The sequence below is a fragment of the Octodon degus genome, unplaced genomic scaffold, assembly GCF_000260255.1.
Source record: "Octodon degus isolate 3935 unplaced genomic scaffold, OctDeg1.0 scaffold00038, whole genome shotgun sequence".
Taxonomy (NCBI): Eukaryota; Metazoa; Chordata; class Mammalia; order Rodentia; family Octodontidae; genus Octodon; species Octodon degus.
The window spans coordinates 9,915,554-9,941,631 of NW_004524614.1; the positions used below are offsets into that span (position 1 = coordinate 9,915,554).

The 26,078-nt window shown below is 38.5% G+C and overlaps 1 protein-coding gene across 1 annotated transcript in view; it reads left to right on the forward strand.

Annotated features, from left to right (window-relative positions):
- Positions 1 to 26,078, forward strand: part of Fry (FRY microtubule binding protein) — a 431,398-nt gene that overhangs the window by 275,249 nt on the left and 130,071 nt on the right. Inside the window, exons 18-28 of the mRNA XM_023715059.1 lie at positions 7,201 to 7,459; positions 8,729 to 8,911; positions 10,806 to 10,892; positions 13,331 to 13,590; positions 13,967 to 14,156; positions 14,774 to 14,898; positions 17,001 to 17,058; positions 18,322 to 18,413; positions 18,781 to 18,953; positions 21,179 to 21,339; positions 22,789 to 22,899. Coding sequence (XP_023570827.1) covers positions 7,201 to 7,459; positions 8,729 to 8,911; positions 10,806 to 10,892; positions 13,331 to 13,590; positions 13,967 to 14,156; positions 14,774 to 14,898; positions 17,001 to 17,058; positions 18,322 to 18,413; positions 18,781 to 18,953; positions 21,179 to 21,339; positions 22,789 to 22,899 — 1,699 coding nt within the window. The remainder of the gene's footprint in view (positions 1 to 7,200; positions 7,460 to 8,728; positions 8,912 to 10,805; positions 10,893 to 13,330; positions 13,591 to 13,966; positions 14,157 to 14,773; positions 14,899 to 17,000; positions 17,059 to 18,321; positions 18,414 to 18,780; positions 18,954 to 21,178; positions 21,340 to 22,788; positions 22,900 to 26,078) is intronic.

A 26,078-nucleotide genomic window follows, 5' to 3' on the forward strand; every position in this document is an offset into this window, starting at 1 on the left:
TCATGTACATTCTTATGAAGCCCAAAGCCATCAGTACAGTTTTTTATAAGGGAAAAGATAAATAAATATTGAAAACTCAAGAAAATGACCAGGCTGTATTAGAAGCTTATGAAGAGGCTTTTTTCATAAACTTCAAAAGAAACCAGAGGCTGTTCTGGGAGGGGGATAACAACAGCATGGGACCTGAGAAAATGAGTTTCTTTGGTCTTTACCAAGGGTCTGAAGACAAAAGTAAAATAATTCATTCACTCACAACAAATGTGAGTTTCAAGTGTCACGTAAGACTTCAGTCACTTTGTATCCTCACAATCTAATTACATTTGAATTAAGTTGACTTAAGGCAGTAGTTATAACCTTTAATTTCAGATATTTCACACCTGTATGTGTGGTAAATTTTTACTTAAAATCTTGGTTTTTCTTAAAACATTGAGAAAACAAGACCAGTGTTCCCTCAGGCGTGAATCCCTTCTGGGCCCAGTTCTCTGTAAGAGTCTGAAGGATGTGTCCCACATAATCTCCAGGAGGCCCCTTCCCAGCATTTCTGGTAATTACCAAATACCACAAACATTCAAACCTTAGACTTTTGTTGGTGTGCTGGACTTGACAGTGGTGTTGGAAAGCAGAGGGAGGGCTCCTCCAAGCAGCTTGTAATAGCTGAGGGTGAGGAATCCATCCTTGCAGGTTCTGTGGAGGCTACATAGACCTTCCTGATTCACTTTTAGATCCCTGATTATACCCCTTTCCTGCTCTTAACAAAACTTGCTCTGCTTGGCTGTCTGGGCTCCGCTGGGATTCTCTACTTAGAAGGGAGAGCTTACCTCTCTTGGTCGTTCACCATCTTTCCTCTCTACCTCCCAAACTACATCCTGCTGCATCATTTGACCCCAGCAAGGATCTTTTCCCCAAGAGTCCTGTCATCTGTCACTTCTCACTACACTATCTGTGCACTAATGATATTGTTTTTGCCCTCCCCTTTCAGAATATTGGCTTGATTAATATAATACCCATTGCATAGGGTTGTGAGAACTAAATAATGCATATAATCCCTTAGCAGAATGCCTAGCACACAAGAAGCTCTCAGCAAATGTTAGTTATTATATTTAGGTATCTTCACATTTGAATAATACATAGCTTGTTATACAATACATCTCATATTCATCATATTAGGTAAATTGGAAACATATTCATCTCTATTTTTAATTCAGAAGACTGAACTTCAGAAGAATAAAACTGGTTGCCTAAAGTCATAGAAATTTTCTAAAACCAAATATCATTTCTTTTATTCACAGTAACAAATATCTTTTATGCAATGACTTCTTATAATTTGTGGAAATGTCAGGGGTAATGCATACCCAATGCTAGATCTTCTATGGTATCTGAATCATACTATTCTGCTTTTACTTTTCAGCATATGTTGGTGTTATACAAAGTGATTAGGTCTATGTAGCTGATAGGACTGGTTTCAATTTTCTGTACTGCCTCAGTAGTTCACTTAGTCTTATTTGTCTTGTCTGAGATGCAGTTCAAAGCACTGCACATAGATGGAAGCCCTCTCTTCAATGCCCCCAGAGGAGAAATTGCCACCCCTTCTGGTGCACTAGAGCAGTGGCTAAGAGCCACCTACCCTCAAGCCCTCTCTTTGTAGAACCCTCTTCATTTTCACTGCGCCATCACCTCTTCATAATAACATTTTGTTTATCTTGCCATAATTTGGAGGAGAATGTTTCTCCTAATTGTCTTTTTTCATTAGGATATCAACTGTGAATTTCAAATAACCCCTTTTATTTGCATAATAAATTAACAAACATATTAAAAGTCACTAGGCTGAATCTGAAGCTCACTGAAATGGAGGTGGTTTACATTAAAAGTCACTTGCCTGATCTGACCAACTAAGAAGGTGGCCTTGTCTAGGTTCAGGTTTTTCTGCACCTTAGGAAGTATCATTACTTATTCAACAACAACCTTATACAAGCAACACATGCTGTTGGGATCATGCCCCTTGCTGGCTCTGATCATGCAGACAGGGCCCAGGACCAGTCTCAGCAACACATGGGACCTGTGCAGGATGCAGCTACATGTTTGCCTGCTGATCTGAGGATCTTTCTCAAATGGGTTTGGCCCTTGCTCCTGATGCCAGCTACCTATAGGGACAGGTGCAACAGCTGTTGCAATATTGGTCTCTTAAAGTGTATTTTACTTCTGTGTCCCTATAGGAATCTTTAAAGGCATATCCATGGTTTTATTTTGTGTGTAAACATGTACCTGAGCCTCTGTTTAAGGATCCTGAAGACGAGATCAGCATCTTGGAAATGGAGCTTGGATGTTTCCCAAGCCACTCAGACTTCTTCACAAGTTGCTTTTCTTAAAGTCTCTCTGCTCTCTTTAAGCTCCTGCCACCAGACTTTCTGGAGGGACAATTTTAAAATTAAAATTGCATTCATTTAGTTTGTGGTCATAAGTGTCTCTTCCTTTTGTGGTCCAGTTTCCCCCTGAAGTGGCCCATGTAAAATTGGGGGAGCTACATGCCTCATCTACATCATTTCTAGGATGTGCTGCTTTCCTGTGGATCTTGAGCACTCAGGGTAGTTGATTGCCTTTTTGCATTTAATTTTGAGTCTTCTTTTTAGCTCTTTTTTGCTGTTTCATGCTTTCTACAAATCTTAGGTGTTTCACAAAATGATCTGTGGTTATTTGGTTAAAATTCAATAAAAGCAAAAACAAGAAAGACCTGGATTGAGGCCAGGGAAATAGGCTCAGTAGGATAAGTGCTTGCCTGGCAAGTGCAAGGGCCTGAGTTCAATCCCTGTTCTGCAAAAGAGAGAGAGGGAGGGAGGGAGGGAGGGAAGGAGGGACGGACGGATGGACAGACAGACAGACAGACAGACAGACAGAGACACAGAGAGACAGAGAGAGAGACAAAGAGACAGAGACAGAGAGAGAGATACAGAGACAGAGACAGAGACAGAGAGACAGAGAGAGACACAGACAGACAGACACAGAGACAGAGACAGAGAGAGAGAGACAGGCAGAGAGACCGACCTGAGTAGAAGTAATGATAACTATGTGTGACAAGTAGCTCTTCATACATGTGCTTCAGGAGTGGGCAGAAAAAGGGAGCCCTATCCTCTCAGGTCTCCCACTCCCTACCCTACAGGTTGCCCCAAGACTTAGCTTGATGGGTTATTTTCTCTTGATCTCAGTTCTGTACCAGCCTGAGACTTTTTCTTATACAAACATTCCACTTTTATGATAAACAAGGTCTTCAGTCCTCAAAGCCCATTCCCTGGTCTTGTGTCATCATCCTCAACCAATATGTGTAGGCCCTTTCACTGGTGCACCATATGAATAGCATCATTTCAAGAGGTGTGGCCTCCTAGAATAGCAAGGACTACACAGCCCTGGAGCTCTCAAAGGCCTTAAAATTATCATGTTTTATGGGCTTAAAGTGAAAACAGATTCCAGTTTGCAAATTTTTCCTGAGAACAAGGATAGATGACAAATAGAATTAATCCCATTTGAAAAGCTAGAAGTATTATATCTTGCTTATAGGCTTCTTCTAAGTGGGCTGTGCCATGGCTTTCATTCTTAGTGCTTGCCTAATTTCATCAATATTTGCTTGCTTGGGTTGCTGAAACAAATCACCACAAGGTGGATCAATTAGATGACAGAAAATGTATTGTCTGTCAGGTCTGGGGTTTGCAGCAATCTCTGACATTCCTTAGCTTGTCTGAGTATCACCTTGATTTCTGACTTTACCTTCAAATGGCATTTTTCTGTGTATTTGTCTCCAAAAGTTCCCTTAAAAGGATACTAGCTATGTCAGGTGCAGAGCCCACCCATTTCTATATGACCTTATTCTGTCTAATGGAATCTGCAATTGCCAAATAAACTTGCACTCCTAAGGTATGAAGGGGCTAGGAATTTAACATGAGTTTTATGCTATCTGACTCAATGTCATTACCATCAGTTAACATTTATTTAGCTAACTATAATTCCTCATCCTACTCCTATATTTCTAGTCTGGATCCTGTCTAAAAATTGGTGGTAGAAGCTTATTTTCTAAGACATGTAAGACCATAAACAGGTATAAATATAATAAATAAGAATAATAAAGATGAGGAAATCTTTAAAACTAATGGCAGTAAAGGGGTTCTTCTTCCCCAAATGCATGGATTTTGATCTTTTACCCCAGTTTTAGTCAGAGAAGCACCAAGTTTCTGTACTATACATGGGAATTGGTGTTACTTAGATGTTTCCAGGAAAATAGACATGAGGATGTAAATGCTGAGAGAAAGAGATTTAGTACCAGCTTTGACTGACATGGTAACGGAGGCTGGCTCGTCCGCAATCTGCAGGGTGGATCTACAGCCTGGAGCCCCAGGAGAGCCCAAGGCTGACTGCCGCAGTACAGGAAACCACGCTGCGTGTGGTTGAAAGGCTGCATCCTGAAGAATTCCATCTTGAGCAAAGAGGTCAATCTTTTGTTCCAATTTGGGCCTTGCATAATTGGAAGAGACCCACCCCCATGATGGAGAGTACTCTATTCTTTCATTCAACCCACTTAACTATTAATCCCTTTCAAAAACACCCTTAAGAAATACCCAGTGTAATATTTGGCCAAATATCTGAGCATTATAGTCCAGCGAATTTGGCCTGTAAAATTATCCATCACATAAATTTTGGGGGGAAAAGAAAATGAATCTTCTGATTGAAATATAAAGGAAGTTTTACAATTTGTGCCTTACACAATCCTTAATGAGAAGCAGAGGATAATGACCTATGTTCTTTCAGGACTTTTTTTTTTTTTTTAATTTAAGACAGAGTCTACAGGGTGTACAGAGTCTCACTACATAGATCGGACTCATAGTGATTCTCCTGTGTTCAGCCTCCGAAGCACTGAGATTATAGGTACATGTCTCAATCCAGGTCTCAGCTCACTGCGGGGATGAGGCTGGTATGGCATGCTAGGGATCAAACCCCAGCCTCTGCACTCTGCCTAAGCAGGTGCTTTAGTCCACTGAGCTATCTGGAAGGCCCTATCTTGCAGGAGTATGAGATACTAAGAACTATCAATTTACTGGCATAAGACTTCCCTGAAGAATTAGCCTTGATCCTGCCTAGCACCTTTGTAAAAGTACACATGCTTTGAGACAGAAAATAAATTTTCTGAATGTGTGTAAACCAGTAAAATTATAGAGCTTTTCATCTGGTTTGTATTATTAAATTTTTGCCAATTTATATGCCTTAGTTGTAGGAAATAAAAAAGGAGTTTGCTTAGTTTAACAAGCTTTGAAATGCTAGCTACTCAACACTGTGTGATTGGGGCAACTTAAACCAGACTAGTTTTGTCAAGGGAAAAAATGGATTAAAGATTAGAAATTCTGTATTGAAATCTTGGTTCTTCCCTTTATTGCCTATATGACATTGAGTCTTAACCACTTGGGGCCATAATGCCATCTTCCATTTGGTGAGGGTGGTGTCTGCTCTCTATGGAGGGCACTGGACTTGGCCATGGTCTTCAGTGACACATAATGCCAGCGAGCTCCTGAACCCTGGAAATTGTGTATTCTCAGTACCTTTGTTCTCCATCTCTCCCTCCCTTACTGTCTTTCTGCCCTGATCAGGTCCTCACCACTTTTGCCTGTGACCTTACAATGACCTCATGCTCTCTACTCATGGTCTTATTTCCTGTCCAAGTCATCTTCCCTTTTCCTGCCTCACTTTCTTCACAAGTGTGAATCCAGTTATGGTTCCTTCCCTGTAGCTTTCAGGATAATGTTGGCTTTCTTGTAATAATTTAGCTAACACTTACTGAGTGTTCACTGCATGGTCATTGCTGTGGTCAGTACCGCATGTGGACTACCATGATGAATCTCACAGGCTTCTGAGGTGCACTTACAGTATTCCCATTAATACATGGGGTTTCACTGAGGCTGAGAGGAACTAGGAAACTAACCTGAGAGCTTGCGGCCAGATAAAGCACACATGATTAAGGCATTCTTACTTCCTGTTGCTTCCCTTGCTCCCTCCCCAGCAACGTCGCACATCTCTTCTAGGTTCCCTTCCTAACAGATGTAGACATTTTAAACTCTGCATATCTTGAGGCTTAAAACAGCTCCACACAGTGCATCTAGTGTGTGAATCTTCTGGGTTTTTGAGACAGGGACTCACTATGTAGTTCAGGCTGGCCGTGAACTTGTAGTGACCCTCCTGCTTCAGCCTCCCAGATGCTGGGGTTATAGGTTTGTGCCTCCCCTCCCATTGTCTGAATCTTATGAGACTGTCAAAATGTTTGTTTTAACAAATATAAGAATGTGTGAGGCAGTTAGCTATAAACTTCCATTCCAATATGAGTATATAATGTTGTTATTTAAAATGTTTAATATCAAGATTTAATACTTATTGTTGTTGCTATTATTATTATTATTATTATTATTATTATTATTATTAAAGCACAAACACCTTGAAATTGTTCAGTTGACTAACAGAGCACTAGCAGCTCTTGGCACCATCCCCATTTTGTACCAATAAGTCTTTGTTGTCAGGAGCTGTCCTACGAATTGTAGAATATTTAGCAACATCTGCACATCTGTGCTGAAACAGCACACACCAAGCTGAACGATGATGAATGTCTTTGGATACTGCCTGGAGGAACAAGCTGATTGAGGGCCACTGGCCTACTTGTTCACTTTCTTGAACTTCTGAGTATGTCATCTTACCTTTGCAATACTCAGGCCTTTTGACCTTAAAAATAGAACTTGAAACTAATTTATTCTGTAGTTGGTAATGTATTGAAAAGTAACCGTACTGTACAGCTAAATGCAGTGTGGTGTCGTGGATTGCTTTCTGAAGAAGAAAAGGTACAATAGTATGAAACTAGAAGTTGAATAAAGCCTGTAGTTTAGTTAGTAGCATTGTACCAATGTTAGTTTCTTAGTTTGATAAATGTAACGTGCTAATATAAAATGTAAACATTGGGGGTAGCTGATGAAGGCTATATGGAAGCTGTATTTTCTTTTCAACTCTTCACTAAACTTAAAATTAAATTTTTTGTTTTCAACATATTCCTTACATCACTAAAAACAAAAAGATACAGTCTTTAAACAGAGGTCAAAATAGAGACCTATATGTGTGCCTTCTTACATCTGGAAGAAAAGGGAATGAAGTCAGTGATCGTGTTGCCTTTGATTCGCCTCGCAGGCTCTCTATTCACATGGACGATGAACTGCGACACATTGCCCAAAATTCTCTTCAGGGTTTGCTTGTGGACTTCTCAGACTGGAGAGAAGATGTTCTCTTTGGCTTTACCAACTTCCTGCTGCGGGAAGTAAATGACATGCATCATGCGCTCCTGGATTCGTCCCTGAAGCTGCTGCTGCAGCTACTCACACAGTGGAAGCTGGCCATACAGACCCAAGGCAGAGCCTACGAGCAAGGCAGCAAACTTAGAAATTCAGAGGTGACTCTCCCTGTTCCACACCGCTCTCTCTTCCCTTGTGCACTGTACCCATGAATTGCATGGCAGCCCAGGAAACCTTGGGAGTTCCTCCAGCCACTTATGAACTTCCTTTAGCACTGGCCCTTAGCTCCTCCACCAGCATACACTGTACCAAGAAATCAGGTCAGACTTGTTCGCACTTAGAAGGCCATTTAGGGAGTAGAAACTGTTTTTAGTTTTGTTTTTTGTTTTGTTTTGTTGCAATTATGAGAATTATTGTCACAAATGTATTTGTAAGAACAAATGGCTGTATGACAGGAAGTTAGAACCAGATGTGGATATGGATATAGATATGCAAAAGTTAGCCATCCAGCAGATGTGGGTTGTTTTGTTTTGTTTTTTACACAAGAGCATATTAATTACCTACTGTCCACAAGAATAAAGCATAGTCTGTGGTTTCTTCTTCCTTTCATGCCTTAGTCCTGAATGGTAAAAATGAATGATAAGGTCTTAGAGTGTGCACTTAGGAGGAGTGCTGTGGGAGAACCACGGCTCTCATTACCTAGTGATGGGCTGGCATTGGCAGTGAACAGATTGGAGATAGGTCAGGCTACAAAGGAGTGTCTCTGAGGACTGTGGAGGTTCATGGGGACAGCAGCATCCAAGCAATAGTGAGGATCCCAGATGGGGGACCTCAGCGATAATATTCAAGTCCCTTCTCCCTCATGTGCCATATGTCCCAATAGATGATAGGTAAGAAATAAGAAAATGGTACATACGTTTAGAAAATAAAAATCAGGGTGGAATCTACCCTATCACCCAGTTTGCTTTTGCTTTAGCTATAGGCTCCTTTGGTTCAGGTTGAGAATTTTCAGAACCCATCACGTAAATTTGCAAAACCTAGATTAGAATCTCACATGCAAACAAGAAAGTCCAAATAGAAAGTAAAATGTTTGAAGAAATGATTTAGTAAATCTTGGTCTATAGAGAATTCAAGTGCAAACAAATTAGGTCAATGTGATTATATGTACAGTATAGCCCCAAATGGTATGGAAAGAAAGTGTTTTGTTTTTAACAGCGTTTGAAAAGCTCTCATCAGGGATAACAGATGGTTGATATTTCCAGAGCAATAATTGATGTATAAAGTGAAAAGGGATCTAGGATAGTTCATAAATGATAACAAATCTGTAAACATGTCTGACACCAAGCCATTGTAACATATTTTAAAATCATAAAGTCAGATGTGCAGTATTATTTTGCTGAATATGGAATGTTCTTATTGCAAAACAGCTCATCCCAAATGGCTCCAGCCACAGAGCCCAGTCAGAACGAGGCCCTCACTGCAGCGTCCTCCATGCCGTAGAAGGGTTTGCACTAGTTCTACTCTGCAGCTTCCAGGTGGCCACACGCAAACTGTCTGTGTTGATCCTCAAGGAAATTCGAGCTCTCTTTGTTGCCCTGGGTCAGCCCGAGGTATGGATCACTTTTCCAAATTTTCCATTTCTTTGAACTGTTTTCAAGCATAGACAAAAACTGTGTATAATGCATTACAGTTTCATGTGCTTTATATTACATGTGACCACACATTCTTTTGATGTATTGTTGGATTTTAATTATGTAAGCATTCTTATTCTAGAGGTAAGCATTACACTGAGAGCAATTGGAATGACTATTTTTACTTCACTAAGGAATGTTTCTTTGCTAAAAACTAAGGAATTTTAAGATTAATTTAGGTTCTGGGTCATTTCAGCATACATCTAATTAAGAAAATACTACATTTATATTAGAGAATTAACTTGAAAAAATATATGTATCCCATTTAAAACAATCAAAGTCCCAAAACAAATAATCTAACAGCTAACTGGCAATTGTTTAATATCAGTGATGGTAGAGAAATAACACCACAAGAAATTATCTCTTCTTGAGACAGAAGAAGGAAGACACTTGTTAAACATGATCAGCTCCAGCTAACTTCCTGCACCTGTACAGATGTTGTGGCATGTGGCCAAACACTATGCATAAATGATGAAAGAAGACTGGATTTTTGTGCCACTCTACTTCTTTTTAAAATACTCCTTTCTGTTTTCTTGTTTTAAGTTACTAATCTTAGTCTCATGATCCTCAGTATGGTCACTGCTTTTTCAAAATATTTTCAAGCTCATCACAGTACTTTCTGTCCACATTTCTTCAGATAACCTTCCTGGGCTGTTTCAGAGTCCTCTCTCTACTATCTAGAAAGTGGATCTCTAGGATACACTGTACTCCAGTCAACTACCATTAAGTTTATAATGATGGTAATAACTGATAATACTTACCATGCAGATGGCAGGCACTGTTCCATATCTATATTCTACCATAGTATCTATCCCTCATAATGACTTAAGAATTAGCTTTGTCCTTATCCCAATATAGATCCTGAGACTGAGGTTTAGAGAGGTTACGTGTGTTAGCCCAAATCGACCACTAAGATCTGACATAACCAGATATGTATGTCTCTAAATTCCCATGTTCTTACTTTCCATTAAGTCACTCCAGTGATGGCAAACCTCTAGAGCTTTCAGTTATAACAAACAGCTGGCCACCACTGAACCAGACCACATCACTGATATTCTCATATGCTGTTTTCTTTGACCAGCCACAAGTTTTTTAAACAATATTCATGAATACGTACATTTCAGGGTTTTCCTATAAGGCCTTTAAAACTTGTTCTATATTTCGACATTTGTCTGTAAAAAACAATTACAAATGTGAACATATCCATATACAATATGTATGAGTATTTGTGTGTGTGTATTTGTTACTCATGTAGAACTTTCAATAAAATATTCTGTTTAATTTGCTCCTTTTTCTCAAGTAGCTGTATTATACACAGATACTGCAAAAAAAGTATGTGATCAGTCACTAGTGTAATTCCTTTGCTACTAAAATTCAAACAATCACATTAATCAGTGATTTTCACAGACCTGTGTCTTAAAATAAATCCATTTTACTCATCTGACAAAGCATGCTCCTAGACAGTCTTAATTCTTTTATGTTAGCAACATAGATACTGAAGTGACTAATGCATAGTACCAGTATTTACATTTCATGTATGTGTATGGCTCTTTGAAGTTCAGGGAATTATCTTTTCAGAAAAACAGAAGTTGGAGCCCCAATTATCTCCCACTGTAAACTGAAAAACTAAGCCCAGAAATACAGGGAGCTTTATCCAGTGCCTTTCACCTTTTTGGCACTCATTTGTCTATGATAAATCCCTTATCACTACCTCACAAGCTGTTGGGATCGATGTACTCAATGAAGACAGTATGGGGGATGGGCTAGGGAAGGGATCCTTTTTCCTGAGAGTAACCACCTTCCATTTGCACAGGACGACGACAGGCCAATGATTGATGTCATGGATCAGCTCAGTTCTTCTATTCTCGAAAGTTTTATTCATGTAGCAGTTTCAGATTCAGTAAGTACATATTTGGTTCTGTTTGCTAATAGTTCTTAAATATACATTCTGGATCTATCTGAAAAAGAGAGTCAGGAATTATATAGACAAATTTGGGTGTTCATACCCGATTAACAAAGTAATACCAAGGTACTTAAGAAAACAAGACTAGCTGTTCACATGATGGTTTAACAGAAATTCAGATACATTCCAGCCAAAATGTGAGCCTTTGGGATATAAATAAATTTTAAATCTATAAAGAAGTACAAAAGTCAGGGATTGTGATACGTAGCAACAGGAGCATCCCAAGTTCAAGCCCAACCTAGGAAACTTAGTGACTTAGGGAAGAACCTGTCTCCAAAAAAAACTGGAAAGGATGGGGAGTGTATATCAGTGTAAAGACCCCTGGATTCAGTAACCAATATCACCAAAGAAAAAAATGCTCCAAGTCCTTAAAGTTACTTTGTATTTAATCTTTATATTTAACACTTAGTATACCTCAATATCACACTTAACTCAGGTTTATATCAAATTCTTAGTATGGTAACTTCTATTTATGTGGAGCCTTAGTCTACAGAGTACTTTCACATTTATTATCTCATTGGACCCTCACAATTATTAAAACTCTAAGGCATTTAGTAGCAACACTGCTGGGTATGTAGCAGAAGTGGTAAAGTAATAAGAGGCCTTGGGTTCAGTCTCCAGATTCAGGGAAAACAAAAGCAAAAAAGAAACATTAAGGGGAGAGAGGCCCATAGTTACACAAAAGGTGAGAGATAGAGCCCAGACTTGTCCATTTGGACTTTGAATCTTACAGAGCTTTATCTGCTAAACAAATACATGCTTCCTTTTAAAAAGCATATCGGTAGCCTTCAATTTCCTGTGCATGTTGAATGGAAACTGAAACTGATTTTAGTTATCTGACTTTTCATGTTAAAAGTACAGTAAGAGAACCTGGATTCATTTCAACTAAATAACTAAGGAGAGACAGGGCAATCTGGGACAACTAACAGAATCCACATAGCCGATGCCTGATGCAGATACCTGCTGAATATAAAATCTGAAGATGTTTGTGAGCCTTTTGTTGCCTTTTCTAGCTGAGATTGAATACAGGTCCTTATTTTTAGTGGCCTATTCTTGTTTATAGGCATAATTGTAATAAAAATCACTAAAACTGTCAGCCACGCACAGAGAACCTTGACAGTGACAGTGATGTAGTCCCACCTTGTTTTGAAGTTCACATTGTTTCAGTATGAAATTGAGTAGTTAGCTTTGCTTTACATGTATATGTTTTATTCATGCAATTTTGTTCCATTTACCAGAATCAAAATCCTTAGCCAGGTCAGCAGAGTGACCTTATCATCAAGATATACAGCTAGGGGAGCACAGGAATGGGAAATGGGGAAGCAGTGCCAGCCTCATGCTGGTATTTCTACATCCATTATCATGTGGAATTTTTTGAAAGATTAGATGAGATCAGCACTGTAATTCCCAGGTCACCAGTGAAGCAGGCAGGGGCTCTGGGATGCTCAGTGCTTTTCCCCAGGTCACAGGACTTGAACAGAGAACACGCTGAAATTTCATCTCTTGGGCTTTCAAGTTCCAGCTCGGCCCCTTTCAGCCCATTAAACTTCGAAGGCTCTACGTTAGCTGTTACCCAGGGGAACACATAGACCAAAAGGTAAAATGGATCACTTCAGATGCCCAATACACAAAAGACAATCTCCTCCTGGCACAATGGCTAAATTATTTGAAAATTGGTAACCTCTAACTGCTGATATCTGCCCTTAAAAAGAAATGAAATATAAGAACTTATCCATCTATTTGTACATATATGTTTCATAGAGATTTTTAAGTGCATTGTTTTGATTTGGGGTTACATGACAAGAATAGGTAATTATCTCAAAAATCATCCACACAATAGAACTTGTGTTGAACCATCTCTCTTAAATCAAAAGAAAGGCATGTTAGCGTAAATAAACATAAAATCACAACCAAAGACTTCATATTAAAAGCAGGGATAAAAATACACTTATCTATCTGAGAGATAAGTAATTTTTAGGATTTTTAAGTGGTGAATTCAATTTTAAAATGATTTAAACTTAATGTCATAACATGATTCCACAAATATGTAGTGAGCAGCTTGTATGCACTTCTATGCAATACCGTGAACGTACGTAAAAGCTACACAACTGTCCCAGTCTAGACTTTGACACTACGACCTTGATAATTGAACTTCACTCTCAACTGCTTCTCAACAAGGCTAGCACAGGAAAGATTTGAGTGCCCACCTATGTGTTATGTGGTGCATATAGAATGGGTGTTTCAGATACAAAGCTGGCCCATTGCAGAGGCAATCTGGCAGGGTACTGTGCAGGCAGCATCACTCAGGTGGAGCACTGGTAAGGATGGATCATTTGGGTTCAGATTTGATTCTCTGTCTACTTCTGTGCCTGCAGGCAACATTATCACTGACCCACAATGTGGATCTGCAATGGCTGGTGGAATGGAATGCTGTCCTGGTCAATAGCCATTATGATGTGAAGAGCCCTTCTCATGTCTGGATATTTGCACAGTCAGTCAAAGACCCCTGGGTCCTCTGCCTCTTCAGCTTCCTTCGGCAGGAGAACCTACCTAAGCACTGCCCCACAGCCCTCAGCTATGCCTGGCCTTATGCCTTCACTCGGCTCCAGTCTGTGATGCCACTGGTTGACCCCAAGTAAGGGATCGAGGTGTTTTCCTTGTTTTACCATTTGCCCTCTTAAAGTTTCTTTTCATGCAAGGGATTAGACTATTATAAGCGCTTCTAATTTCCTACTACAGAATCCTTACCATTGAATAAAAATAGAAAGTTTTATCTAGACTTTAGAGTAAGATTTTTTTCCATAACAATCAATATGACTATCTAGAATCTCAGGCTCTTTGTGGTGAAAGGTTTTTCTAGACAACTTTTCATCCAATGGAGATATTCTCTGATCAATGTCATGAACAGAACTGTCTAACTCTAGCTAGCACTTTCTATGATCTTTCTTTAAAAAGTGATATTTAAAATTGAGAACTTAGTTCCTTTCTTATCTTTGGCTCCATTTTACTAGCAGCCCAATTAATGCCAAGAAAACCAGCACTGCGGGCAGCGGAGACAACTATGTTACTTTGTGGAGAAATTACCTTATTCTCTGTTTTGGAGTCGCAAAACCCAGTATTATGAGCCCAGGACACTTAAGAGCTTCTACTCCCGAAATAATGGCAACCACACCTGATGGTACAGTGAGCTACGATAACAAGGTGACATGACATGCTTCAGAAGAATTATTCTGTAAGGTTTTTTTTTAGCTTGTTTGTCTAGAGTTCCTAGTGCAAATTGCACTGTGCCTGCCATCTGGAGTATTATGGGATCAGATTTTCATCCTACATATTTCTAAGTTCCATTGAATGTTATTTGAATAATTTATTACTCCTCCCTGGCAAGTGGGGAACTGAAGATACAGACAAGTTTAGAAACTTACTTAAGATCATAAAGTGAATTATATTTGTTAGTACCCCAAGGTTGGGTTTATGTCCTGTGTAGTACATGTCTCTCACTGTTCACCAAGTCTTCACCTTTAAACATGGCTTCATAAAATTATTTTGCCAGGGGCAATTTTGTAGATTTAAATGATTAAAAAGAAGTCTCTGTACATTTTTTTCTTTATACTTTATATCCCAGGTGAGAAATACTTTCATTGTTCTGCCTCAGATTTGTGCTTTTCTTTTTTTTTTTTTTTTTTTTTTTTTTTTCCTGAAAAGATGGCAGTGCCTTGGGATGTGGCTCAGTACTTTGAAACTGTAATGGAATCATCATGTGATTAAAGGAAACATCAGTTACCCTGTTACCTTTTTCACTTTTAATCCACTTGTTTCAGGCCATAGGCACTGCGTCTGTGGGAGTTCTGCTAAAGCAGCTGGTGCCCTTGATGAGACTAGAGAGCATTGAGATCACAGAGTCCTTAGTTCTAGGATTTGGAAGAACAAATTCTCTTGTGTTCAGGTACAGTCGTCTTAATGTGTTCTACATTTATATATGCTGCTGCTGGTGTAGCTGCTCTTCTTGCGTCTGAGCTTCTATTGGCATGTGCCTGAAGAGTGCAAGGGGGACACCACTTCCTGTATGTCTCCTTTGGCTTGCTTGTGCAATAAGTGATCCTTGCAACTGCTCACATTTCAGATTTTGTCAGAGTTCAATTTTGGATTACCTCTCAGATTGTATTTCACTCACAAGTTTTGTTTCAGATAATTATAAATGAAAACAATCGCTGTTGATCCCCACTTAGCCAGGCTGTTTGGAGTATACAACATTAAAAAAAAAAAAAGACTTTTGAAGATGACACAAAGAAAGAGGGATGGGTGGGAGGTAGGGGAATGGGATAAAAAAGAATCAAGTTATATCATATACAGTGTAAAATCCCTACAATGACTCTGATCATTATTTGTACCTAAACGTACCAATAAACTTAATTAAAAGGAGAAAAGGTGACTAGAACTCTTTCAGGTGTTTTCAGCTCAGCTGGTTGGTCTTTTCATAAGGCACTGCCTACATGGAAACAGCAGGCCTGGCTTTCCGGTTTCCTTGATTTTGCATCTGCAGTCAAGTTACAGTTCTGTCTGAGACATTACTGAGGCCTTTTGAAACTGATAGTGTTGACTGAGGCTGCTTCTGATGGCTTCAGCTAAGCAACAAAAGCCCCAGTGAACAAAATATAAAATTCATGTCATTTTTTAACTTTATTAGTACATTTGTGCAGTACATAATGATAACATTCATTGTGAGTTCACACGTGTAGTGACACATCTTAATTCTTGTAGACTTCCCCTTCTCCTCCTTCCCCTTCTCAATTTTCCATGCAGATAAAAAAGGAAACACTCCAAACATATATAAGAAACACTACTTGAAAAATAAATATTAATGAAATATTTTAGAAACAGCTTAAAAAGATCAATTGTATTATTTACCGAGTCAGATTTTTAGCCTTAAAAAAAATCATCTATTCTTATTACCAGAGAGCTAGTCAAATAGCATTTTACTAGTTATTAGCTGATAATAACCAAAATATAGACATACCACAAGAAAATAACAATTCCTGAAATTACCTAACATTCTTCTCAGTCTAGGGCTTTTTAAAAAGTGTATCTTGCCCTCTAGATATTCCTAGAGGTCAGAAATACTCAGCTGACCAGCCACATGAGCCTAGAAATTTAGATGTCTCTGGCCTCAACTTTCTCATGTATAGAAGAAAATTTAGCATCAATGTTTTAGAAATCAGCACTAGATTGAGATCTTCTGTGTGTCAGCACAGAATCCCATGAGGTTGATACCATCCTGTCCATTGGATTTTCCTGGAGGGTGATGTTTAATATGGCACAAGATATCCTACCAAACAACACAATTTTAGAGACTGATATGTATTATAGACAAACACCTAGATCCAAGACTGCCAACAGTTCTATGTGTTTTGACAAAGCAATTCATAAGTTGCTTTCTAGAGAAGACAACTAATCAGGTTACAAGTATAAACCTGAGAACTAGAGATGTTAGGGATGGGTAAAGTCTATACATATGAAATTTAAGATCCATATCATTGTGATCAAAACGTCTGCTACATGAGAAAAATTGGTTTTGATGAAAACATATAATTTTTATATTTGCCATTTATTTAAGGAAAAATATTTATGTATCATAGAACTCAAATAAATTTAGCTCTGAAATCTGTAGACATGGGGGCTGGGGATATACAGCTCAGTGGCACAGCACCTGCCTGGCAAGCTCAAGGTGCTAAGATCAGTAATTCAAACTATAGACTAATACTTATTATAGTTCATCACATGATTGGGATATGGAGCAGACAAGGGAGAGATTCTTTTTTCAACCAGGTTTTATTGGTACATTTTAGGTATACATAATGATGACATTCACCAGAAAGAATTTGTTCCTATACAAGATATTTGGAGAGATTTTTATAGCCAAAAAAAAGTGGAAAAAAGCAAATAATTTAGGATAGCATGGATATACTTGGAATAAGTTTGGTGTCAATAACAATGAATTTCAAAATAAAGAAAAAAATGAATTTTGAATGTGACCTATTTTCTCCACAGAGAATTGGTTGAAGAACTTCATCCATTAATGAAAGAGGCACTAGAGAGAAGACCAGAGGTAAGATTTTTCAATTCAAAGGCCAGCTAGATAGCTCAGCAGACTAAGTGCTTGCTTTGGCAAGCACGTGGACCAGGGCTTGATCCTGGGTCCCACATGCTGCACTGGGCCCACCCCCGGGAACGCTAAGCCAGTGACGGAGTCCAGGTGTGGTGGCACACCCCTGTAATCCCAGCACTGGGGAGGCTGAAAACAGGAGAATTAGTGCAAGTCTGAGCTGCATAATGAAACCCTATACCAAAGACATAAAATGAAAACTAAATAAATAAATAAATTCAGATAATTAAGGTTTGATTGATTTGGACAGTGAATAAATTTAAATCAAATCCATAGTTTCTGCTAAAGAAGACAGTCACTCCAACATGACTTTAACAATGAATCTTAGTGTTTTAACTTTTATCACTTCATTACTTTTTGTATTCAACTACTTATTAAATATGGTTTCTATTTTAAAGAATTTTATGCCCTAAACATATCAGTGCAAAACAACTGAAACAGTCATATACACATTAAATCTTATTACATTCTTTTGCATAAAGTTTGAGTTGAACTAGGAAGAGAGTATGCAATGTGTTAATTATGGGAACTGTCCTACCAATTTGAATTGACACTGTCTCATTGCTGTTTGTTCTCAATAAAATTATGGGAAAAAAACAAAAATAAATAAAAATTAAAAAATAATAATAAAAAAGTTTGAGTTGAAGTTTAATTTTGGTATTTAGTTTTCTTGTTTTTGTCAAGAAATAACTAAGAATAATACTTACCTGATTCGGCATGTGACACATTATTTTCCCTGAAGTGAATCTATTTCAAAATTCACTTGTATCAAAGTTCAAAAAAGAAAAAGAAAAAAGATTGGAAAATAAGCATCCCATGCAGTAGGCCATATAATAATAAAAATTTTAAAAAAGAGAAGGCAGTGTAAGAAGAAACAGTCCCTCCAGGGTCAGCTGGTCCCCCGCCCCTTTCCACTCAGCTCAGCTCTTCAGCCTCTCAGCAGACAGCAGAGACCTCTGGGAGATGGAGCTCCTTAGTTCTCAGCATTTCCTCCTCACACATATGCATTGTTCCACTTGTGATCTGTTCCCTCACAGTCTTTAATGGCAATCATTGTCTCTGAAGATTAGGAAAAGGAAAGATTTCAGTCTTCTCCTCTCAGAAAATGAAAAATACCAAATTATGTCCCTCTTTAATATAGTCATCAAAAGCAGAGTTCATACTGTTTTGCCCTGACTATAAGTGGTGTTACCTCTTTCTACACAGAACAAGAAACGCAGAGAAAGGCGTGACTTGTTAAGGCTACAGCTGCTTCGAATTTTTGAACTTCTGGCTGATGCTGGCGTCATAAGTGACAGGTGGGATCCAAATTCTGCTGAGTTGGTCTCCCCTCACTGGACTGTTCCATCTCTCTCCTCTTTTATTTTCTCTCCTTTTTTAAATACATTAACTCAAAAAGATTTTTTTAAGAAAAAAAGCTTGTGGGGCCGGGGAGATGACTCAGTAGAATAAGCGCTTGCCTGGCAAACACAAGGGCCTGAGTTCAATCCCCGGTTCTGAAAAAAAAAAAAAAAAAGCTTGCTTTTTTATATACTATTTCAATGCATATAAGTTAATAACAAACCTACTATATGAATTCTGACACTGAATCTTGTTTTTCTTGAAGTATGTTCTATACTGCTGTATAGACAAATTGCCTAAAAGTTTAATTTTCCTTTATTCCAGCACAAATGGAGCCTTAGAGCGAGATACTTTAGCCCTTGGAGCTTTGTTCTTAGAATATGTGGACTTGACCCGTATGCTCCTAGAAGCTGAAAATGACAAAGAAGTTGAAATCCTTAAAGACATCCGGGCACATTTTAGTGCCATGGTGGCCAACCTGATCCAGTGTGTTCCAGGTACAGTGATGCATCGTTACACATTACTTTTCATCTGTAGGAAACTATTCCTTGTGACTGTGCCTTGCTCCTGCATCCCAGTGGCCTACAGGCAGGTCAGAATGGGATTCTTTTATTTTGAGCCACTTGGAAATACTTAAGAACATGTCATCATAACTCACTTGAATTACAAAGGGAATGATAGGAACTAAATTTGACTTTGTGTTTATTATTTCTGTTCTTTTAGTTCTCCCCTGAAAATGAGCAGTTGTGATATCCACAGGAAGGAAGGAAAGAATTCAGAGAAAGCATTTACACCAACTAGAGTTTTTCATATTGTCTCTGTATTTTTCTGTGAACATGTACTTTTAGTAATATTCTAACTCCACCAAATCACTGACTTGGATTCTCTACTGCTTGATATGTTTTACATTCTGTTAAAACTTATGAGAGAATTATTTTTCACAGTGTAAATGAGTGAACAGTGAGGATAAACCTTGTAGAGACAGGTGACCAAACTGCAACCCAAAACCTACTTACTTATTGTCATCTGATGCTAAGTTGCTGGGGCAACCTGGTTCCCATGCCAACAGAGGATAGCATGGATGTACATGAGCCATGAATTCACCACTGGTATAAAATGTTTCCGCTCTGATAAATGCATATGAAACAAAATACCTGGTATGTTTGCTATAACAGTTGTTCCAAATTTTTGTATAATTGTATAAATTACAAAAAACTACAACTCTATTTTTATTACTTTGATGTTACTAACCTTATAACTAGTCCTTCTTTACGACTTTAAATTAAGATTTGAGTTGACTTCTTTATTTAAAATGCATTTGTTTAGAGGAGAGAATCTACCATATTCCATGGTTCTTCCTAACGATAGGCAACAGCAGTCAGCAAAACTTGTGTCAGCAGCAACTCTTTGAGAAGTCTTGTCGTTTTCTGGGTATCGATTAGGGAGTCTCTACTTTCCACTGAGTCCTGGTGCTGCTGGCCACAGCATGGGAACATGAGAAAAGGAAAAATAGGCACTCAGAAAGAAAATCACCTTGAAACCTATGTTTAAAAAGTCGGGTCTTACAAAAGCTACAACTCTTGCTGCATAGGTCCTGCTTCACCTTGGTCTTAACCATCCAGCAGAAAAGTATAAAAACAAACTATAAGAAGTAAAGCCATGGTGTAATGTTGAGCTGTAGGGGACTCAGGTCAACAGTTTCTGACACTGCCAGGGAAGCGGAAGACCCAGTACTATTATGGACTACTGGACTCTTTTAGAATATTTTGCTGAGTTTACACACCTATAATATTTAAATGATGGAACTTAACAGAAAAAGGGGATACAGATGAATGTCCATTTTGTATCTGTGTATTCAAAGTGGTTTGGATAGATATATAGTTACATTCTCTTAATGAATAGAGGGATTTGTTCTAGTGGTGTTTGTAAATAAGATAATAGGTCCGCATCTTGTACAGCAATTAACCACTAGGAAGAATGTATGCAATATGTTAATTATTGAAACTGTCCTACCAATTTGATTTGACACTGTCTCATTGCTATCTGTTTCTCAATAAAATTATGGAAAAAAAAAAATGTTGAGTCTTAGCCAGGCATAGTGGTACATACCCTTAATCCCAGCACTTGGGAGGCCGATGGAGAAGGATCACCACAAGTTCAAAGCCAGCCTGGGCTACATAGTGAGATCTTATCTCAAAACAACACAGCAAAAAAGTCACCTTAAGAAAAGTAGAGGGCTGACCAAATAACTCAGTGGATTAAAGCACCTGCAAGTAGGCCCAGAGGCTGGGGATTTGATCCCCAGGCCTGCTGTGCCAGCCCATCCCTGGGGCGCACGGAGACTGCAATTGAGACTGAGTGTAGTAGTGCGCACCTGTAATCCCTGCTCTTGGGAGGCTGTAAACAGGCAGATCATCACAAATCTGATATAGTAGTGAGACTCTGAACACCACATAAACCTTTCCCTAAAATTTAAAAAGAAAAGAAAACTAGAGCTGAGACTAGAGATGTATCTCAGTGATAGAGCATTTGCCTAACATATACAAGATCCAGGATTCAGGCCCCGGCATCTTCCCACTCATGCCAAAAAAGGAAATAAAGAAAAGAAAACTAGAGTTAAGAGATGAAATTGTTGACTTCCCCAAAATGTGAGAGGCACTCATCCTGGTGCTGTAAACCGCACTGAGTTCAGTAGATTCAGCTTTGTGTTTTTTCTCCCTAGTTCACCACAGACGGTTTCTCTTCCCGCAGCAAAGCCTGCGGCACCACCTCTTCATCCTGTTTAGCCAGTGGGCAGGCCCCTTCAGCATTATGTTTACTCCTCTGGATCGGTACAGTGACAGGAATCATCAGATTACAAGATACCAGTACTGTGCTTTAAAGGTAGGTGATGTTTTCTCCACCGAATGCCAGTTGTCAGCTCAGCGGTCTCTTTCCTTAAACCAGCAAATAGGCCGTAAAAATAACATCAACAGCTGGAGGTATAACTCAGTGAAAGAGCCCTTGCCTAGCAGACACGAGACCCTGGGCTTGCTCCCCAGCAGCATCCCCCAAAATAAGAGGTTAAAATGAGTGATATGTTGTAATAAAATTTAAATGCATGTGGAAAAAAATCAAATGAATAGTCACACACATATGAATACATAAATTACTTAAATTTCAAAGTATGATCATTTAAACACAGATTGAGAGGCACATATAAAAAATGTTATTATCCAAGTTGGGCGCACACGTTAATGCTAAAGCTTCTCATCCAGTATTTCTCCTAAGAGCTATGTGGTTTTGCTTATTCACTCTTTAAGTAACTGCCTTGCCAACTGACTTCCAAAAATTAGTTACTTTAGATTCAAAATTGACCAAGAGCTACATGTACTTGTTCACCTCCTCCTGTCATAGGAGAGAACTAGACATAAACTTCCATACCTTGAGGACTCTTCTCAGTTTGCAGAAGTGTCATTGCAGCCTAATTTACTTTAGAAGATTAACTATATTATCAGCTCTGTAATGTGTACCACAAATTTTTGATTCAAGCTGACTTTCGGCTCTATAAGGCCTGGTTAAATGGTGATCTGACATTAAATTGAACTTGCCAAGTACAATTAGCAGGATCAGGCTTGGAAGATAGCTTGGAAGTCAAAGTACCTGCCTGGCAAGCACAAAGACCCAGGTTCGATCCCTGGTACCTCATGCTATACCAGCCCTGGAACCCTGGACTCACTCTGCCGGCCACCAATACCAGATGGTGGCACACACATGTAATCCCAGTGCTGGGGAGGCTGAGACAGGAGGGTTGCTATGAGTCCAAACTGCATAGCAAAACCGTGTACCAAATAAATAATGTTTAAAAAAAAAAGTAGGATCTCTCTTATTCTCATTCCCCCAACCCCTAAAAGATTCTAAAGTTTAAATTCTTCATTTATTTTATCTGTTTAAGGATTATCATTATTTATTTCTGTTTTTTCACATTTTGTCAATTCAACACAATCAAATACTTGTCAAAAAGCAAAATTTAAGACAGTGGATTAATCTTTTAAGCAGTATTCACATGAAATTATTGAAAAAAGTACTATTTCATCATAAAGGTTGGTTATATTACAAAATTGCAAGTACAATATGTTAAATTTATGGACTTTTAAATTTTATTTAAACAACTTTTGAACTTTTTGTTTCTTATTAAGTCTGCTAAGAAATGCTTTAAAATCATGGAGGAATAACCACTTTATAAAGGGCAATCACCATCTATAAATTTGGTAGTTATATTTTGTGAGGGTAGTTGGGTACTGCTACATCTGTCCAGGCTTCATCTCCATGTTTTGTTGTCTTTATTACCAGGCAATGTCAGCAGTGTTGTGCTGCGGCCCTGTTTTTGATAATGTGGGTCTTTCCCCAGATGGCTACCTGTATAAATGGCTGGACAACATTCTGGCTTGTCAAGATTTACGAGTAAGTTGTAGACAAACATATTGCTTTTGTCTTTGGATTTCTGTGTTGAGTTGCTAAAATGTATAAGTATTATTCAAAACACAGTCACTTGCCATATTAGCCACATGACTATAAGTTTATGCTTATAAGTATAAGTGAGTACTTTATCCTATGATGTACCACGACTAAAACCACAGTAACATTTACCAAAATTGACAGACGCTGGATTGTAAATCAAGTCTCAAACCATTCAGATTAAAATGATACAGGCTGTGTTCTATACTGAGAGTAGCATTAAACTAATAATAAAAAATAAAAAGATAAGTTAAAAAATATACTTCTAGATAATCAGTAAGTGAAAGAATAAGTAACTAAATGGACACTGGAAGATATTTTTGTGTGAAGAATAATTAAATATACATAGAAGCCTTGCTTAAAAATGTATAAGTTTAAATGCATCTAGTAGAAAGAAACCAAGATGGGTAAGGACCCAAGCATCTGTCACATAATCTAATTGCCTGTCCAGGAGTCTCTTAATCCAGTCAAGTTGACAATTTAAAGATACTTGAGATGGGCTATAACAAAATACCATAAACTAAGTAGGTATCAAAAACAGAAATTGATTTCTTACAGTTCTGGAGACTAAGAAGGCCAAGATTAATGCATTGGCAGATTTGCTGTCTGGGCAGAGCCCACTTCCTTGTTCCGAGATGGCCACCTTTTGCCATGTTCTCTCCTGGCAGAACTGACAATGGAGCTATCCACGTTCCCATTTAGAAGGCAGTAGTCCTGCTCACGAGGGCTCCTCAGGGCCCTTCGCTTCCCAAAGGCTGCTTCTGCAAGTCCCATCGCCTTGAAGGTTAGAATTTAGCATACACATTTTGGAAGGACATGGTCCATGGCATCAGGAAAATGCAAATTAAAGTCACATAAGATACAAATTGTAAGGGCCGGGGAGATAGCTCGGTAGAATAAGCTCCTGCCTGGCAAGTGCAACATCCTGAGTTCAATCCTCAGTACTGAAAAAAAAAAAAAAAAAAAAGATACAAATTATAACACACATAAAACTCCATATCTATAAAGTTTTAAAACAGCCCTAACAAACCAGGTGTGCAAAAATCAGGTTACTGGCTTCTGCATACAGGATAAAGGCCTACTGGCTTCTGCATACAGGATAAAGGCCAGTGAAAGGACAATGGAGAGGCCTCCACGGTGAGGTGATACTCTGCTTCTGACCTAGCAGCGGTCACACTAGCCTGTCCAGTTAACATGATTTATCATGTATTGCGCTCACTGCAGCAGCACGTATTATTATGTCTTATATACTTATTCTACTATCTTGAAGTATTCTGATTCCACCAGGTAAATTTTCTAAAGCACAGCAAAACCTGCCGATATTTTTCCAAGTCAAATTAATTTTCTTTTTAATGAAATGTTAATTTCTACTGCTTTGCAAGAAAATTGTGAGCTTTTATCTGCTGCAAATTATGTAAAGTGGGGAAAGAAAACTAGATTAAAGAAGCTTGACTTTCTATTTAAAGTATCACTTCCTATTTGGTCAAACCCAGTAAGTAAATGAGTAAGCCAGATCTTTCCTTTTGCACCTGGTTGCAACTGGCAAGAAGAATGAACAACTTTGGGGAAAGGTGAAGGAGAAGTGATACTTTCTGAGAGGCACAGAGACTCCAGGCACCAGGCTTCTCTGTGAGGCACATGCCCCTCCACTGATCATCTGGTATTTAAAATCTTCTGGAAATCTTCTGTCACGAATCCTATCACTGGTATCTAGTGTGATATTTTTTTCATATGAAAGCCTCTGATTAGGAAGAGTCTAAAACAAAAAAAAAAAGGAAGAGTCTGTTGAGCAAGATGCTACAGACAGCCTGAAGGCAACCAGCTAACTCCATGTCCCACAGAGGACCCACAGGTGACCCGCGCCTCCAGCCTGGGTCCCTTCTGAAGACTGGACTGCTAGCAGCCATGTCCTCCACCGTGGAGGTTGCGATGAAGGGAGGAAGGGCTTCCCTTTGTTTGGGCTGCCTTATCTAGACATCTGCTGGAATGTTTCGTATATCTATTTCATATTTGACCAATAAAACAGATTTCTCTTTCATTAAAAAAAAAAAAAAAAAGATGAGTCTGTTGAGCTCAGGCATGTTGGGAACGCCTGTAATCCTAGCACTCTGGAGGCTGAGGCAAGAGAATTGCTGCGAGTTTGAGGCCAGCCTGGGCTACAAAGTAAGTTCAATGCCAGACTGAAATACATAGTGAAACCTCGTCTCAGAAAGACAAAAATTAAAAGACTGTTGAGATTATATTTCTTTTTCAATTATTTTAATTAACATATAAAATTATATGGATTTATCATGGACACTGTAATGTTTTGAAGACTATACGCTTTATAGAATGGTAGAATCTACAAAGTGGGCTACAAAGTGAGCTCAAGGCCAGCATGAACTGTATAGCAAGACCCTGTATCAAAAAGACAGCAAAAAGAAAAAAAAAAAGGTAACAAGTGTGTTACTTCATGGGATTGCCACTCTTGAGATGAAAACACTTAATACCCAGTTTCTTAGCATTTTTAAGCATGCAGTGTATCATCATTAACTGAAGCCCTCATACAATAGATCTCTTGAACATATTCCTCCTAAAAGACTATTACTTTTTGAAAGATGGGTAGCTAAGTACCTCACTGTGTATTTTATAATGAAGCCTCATAGCCATATTCACTCTGATTTTTTTCTTAAAAGACCTCATATAAATATATGAATGTTAACCATTTTTATATTTTATTTTTGCTAAATATGCATATCTTTCAGAAATAAAAAAAAAAATTGACAGTCTTTACTACCTTTACAGAATTCTTTAAAATCTTATTTTTGAGGCAGGTTTGATGGCACATGCCTGTAATCTGAGAAATCAGGAGGCTGAGGGAGGAGAATCATTGTAAGTTTGAGGCTCACCTGGGCTACAAAGTGAGCTTAATACCAGCATGAACTGTGTATAGCAAGACCCTATATCAAAAAGACAGGAAAAAAAAATCTATTTTTTTATTCTCTTTAAAATAAAGTCAAGAAATGGTATACACTACAAAACAGATTTTAGAGTCAAATTTAGTTTAGATGTTTTCATTTGCAACATTGTACTGTCATGAAGTGTGTTGAAATATTAAGCAGTGTGACTAGGTGGTTCCCACTGGC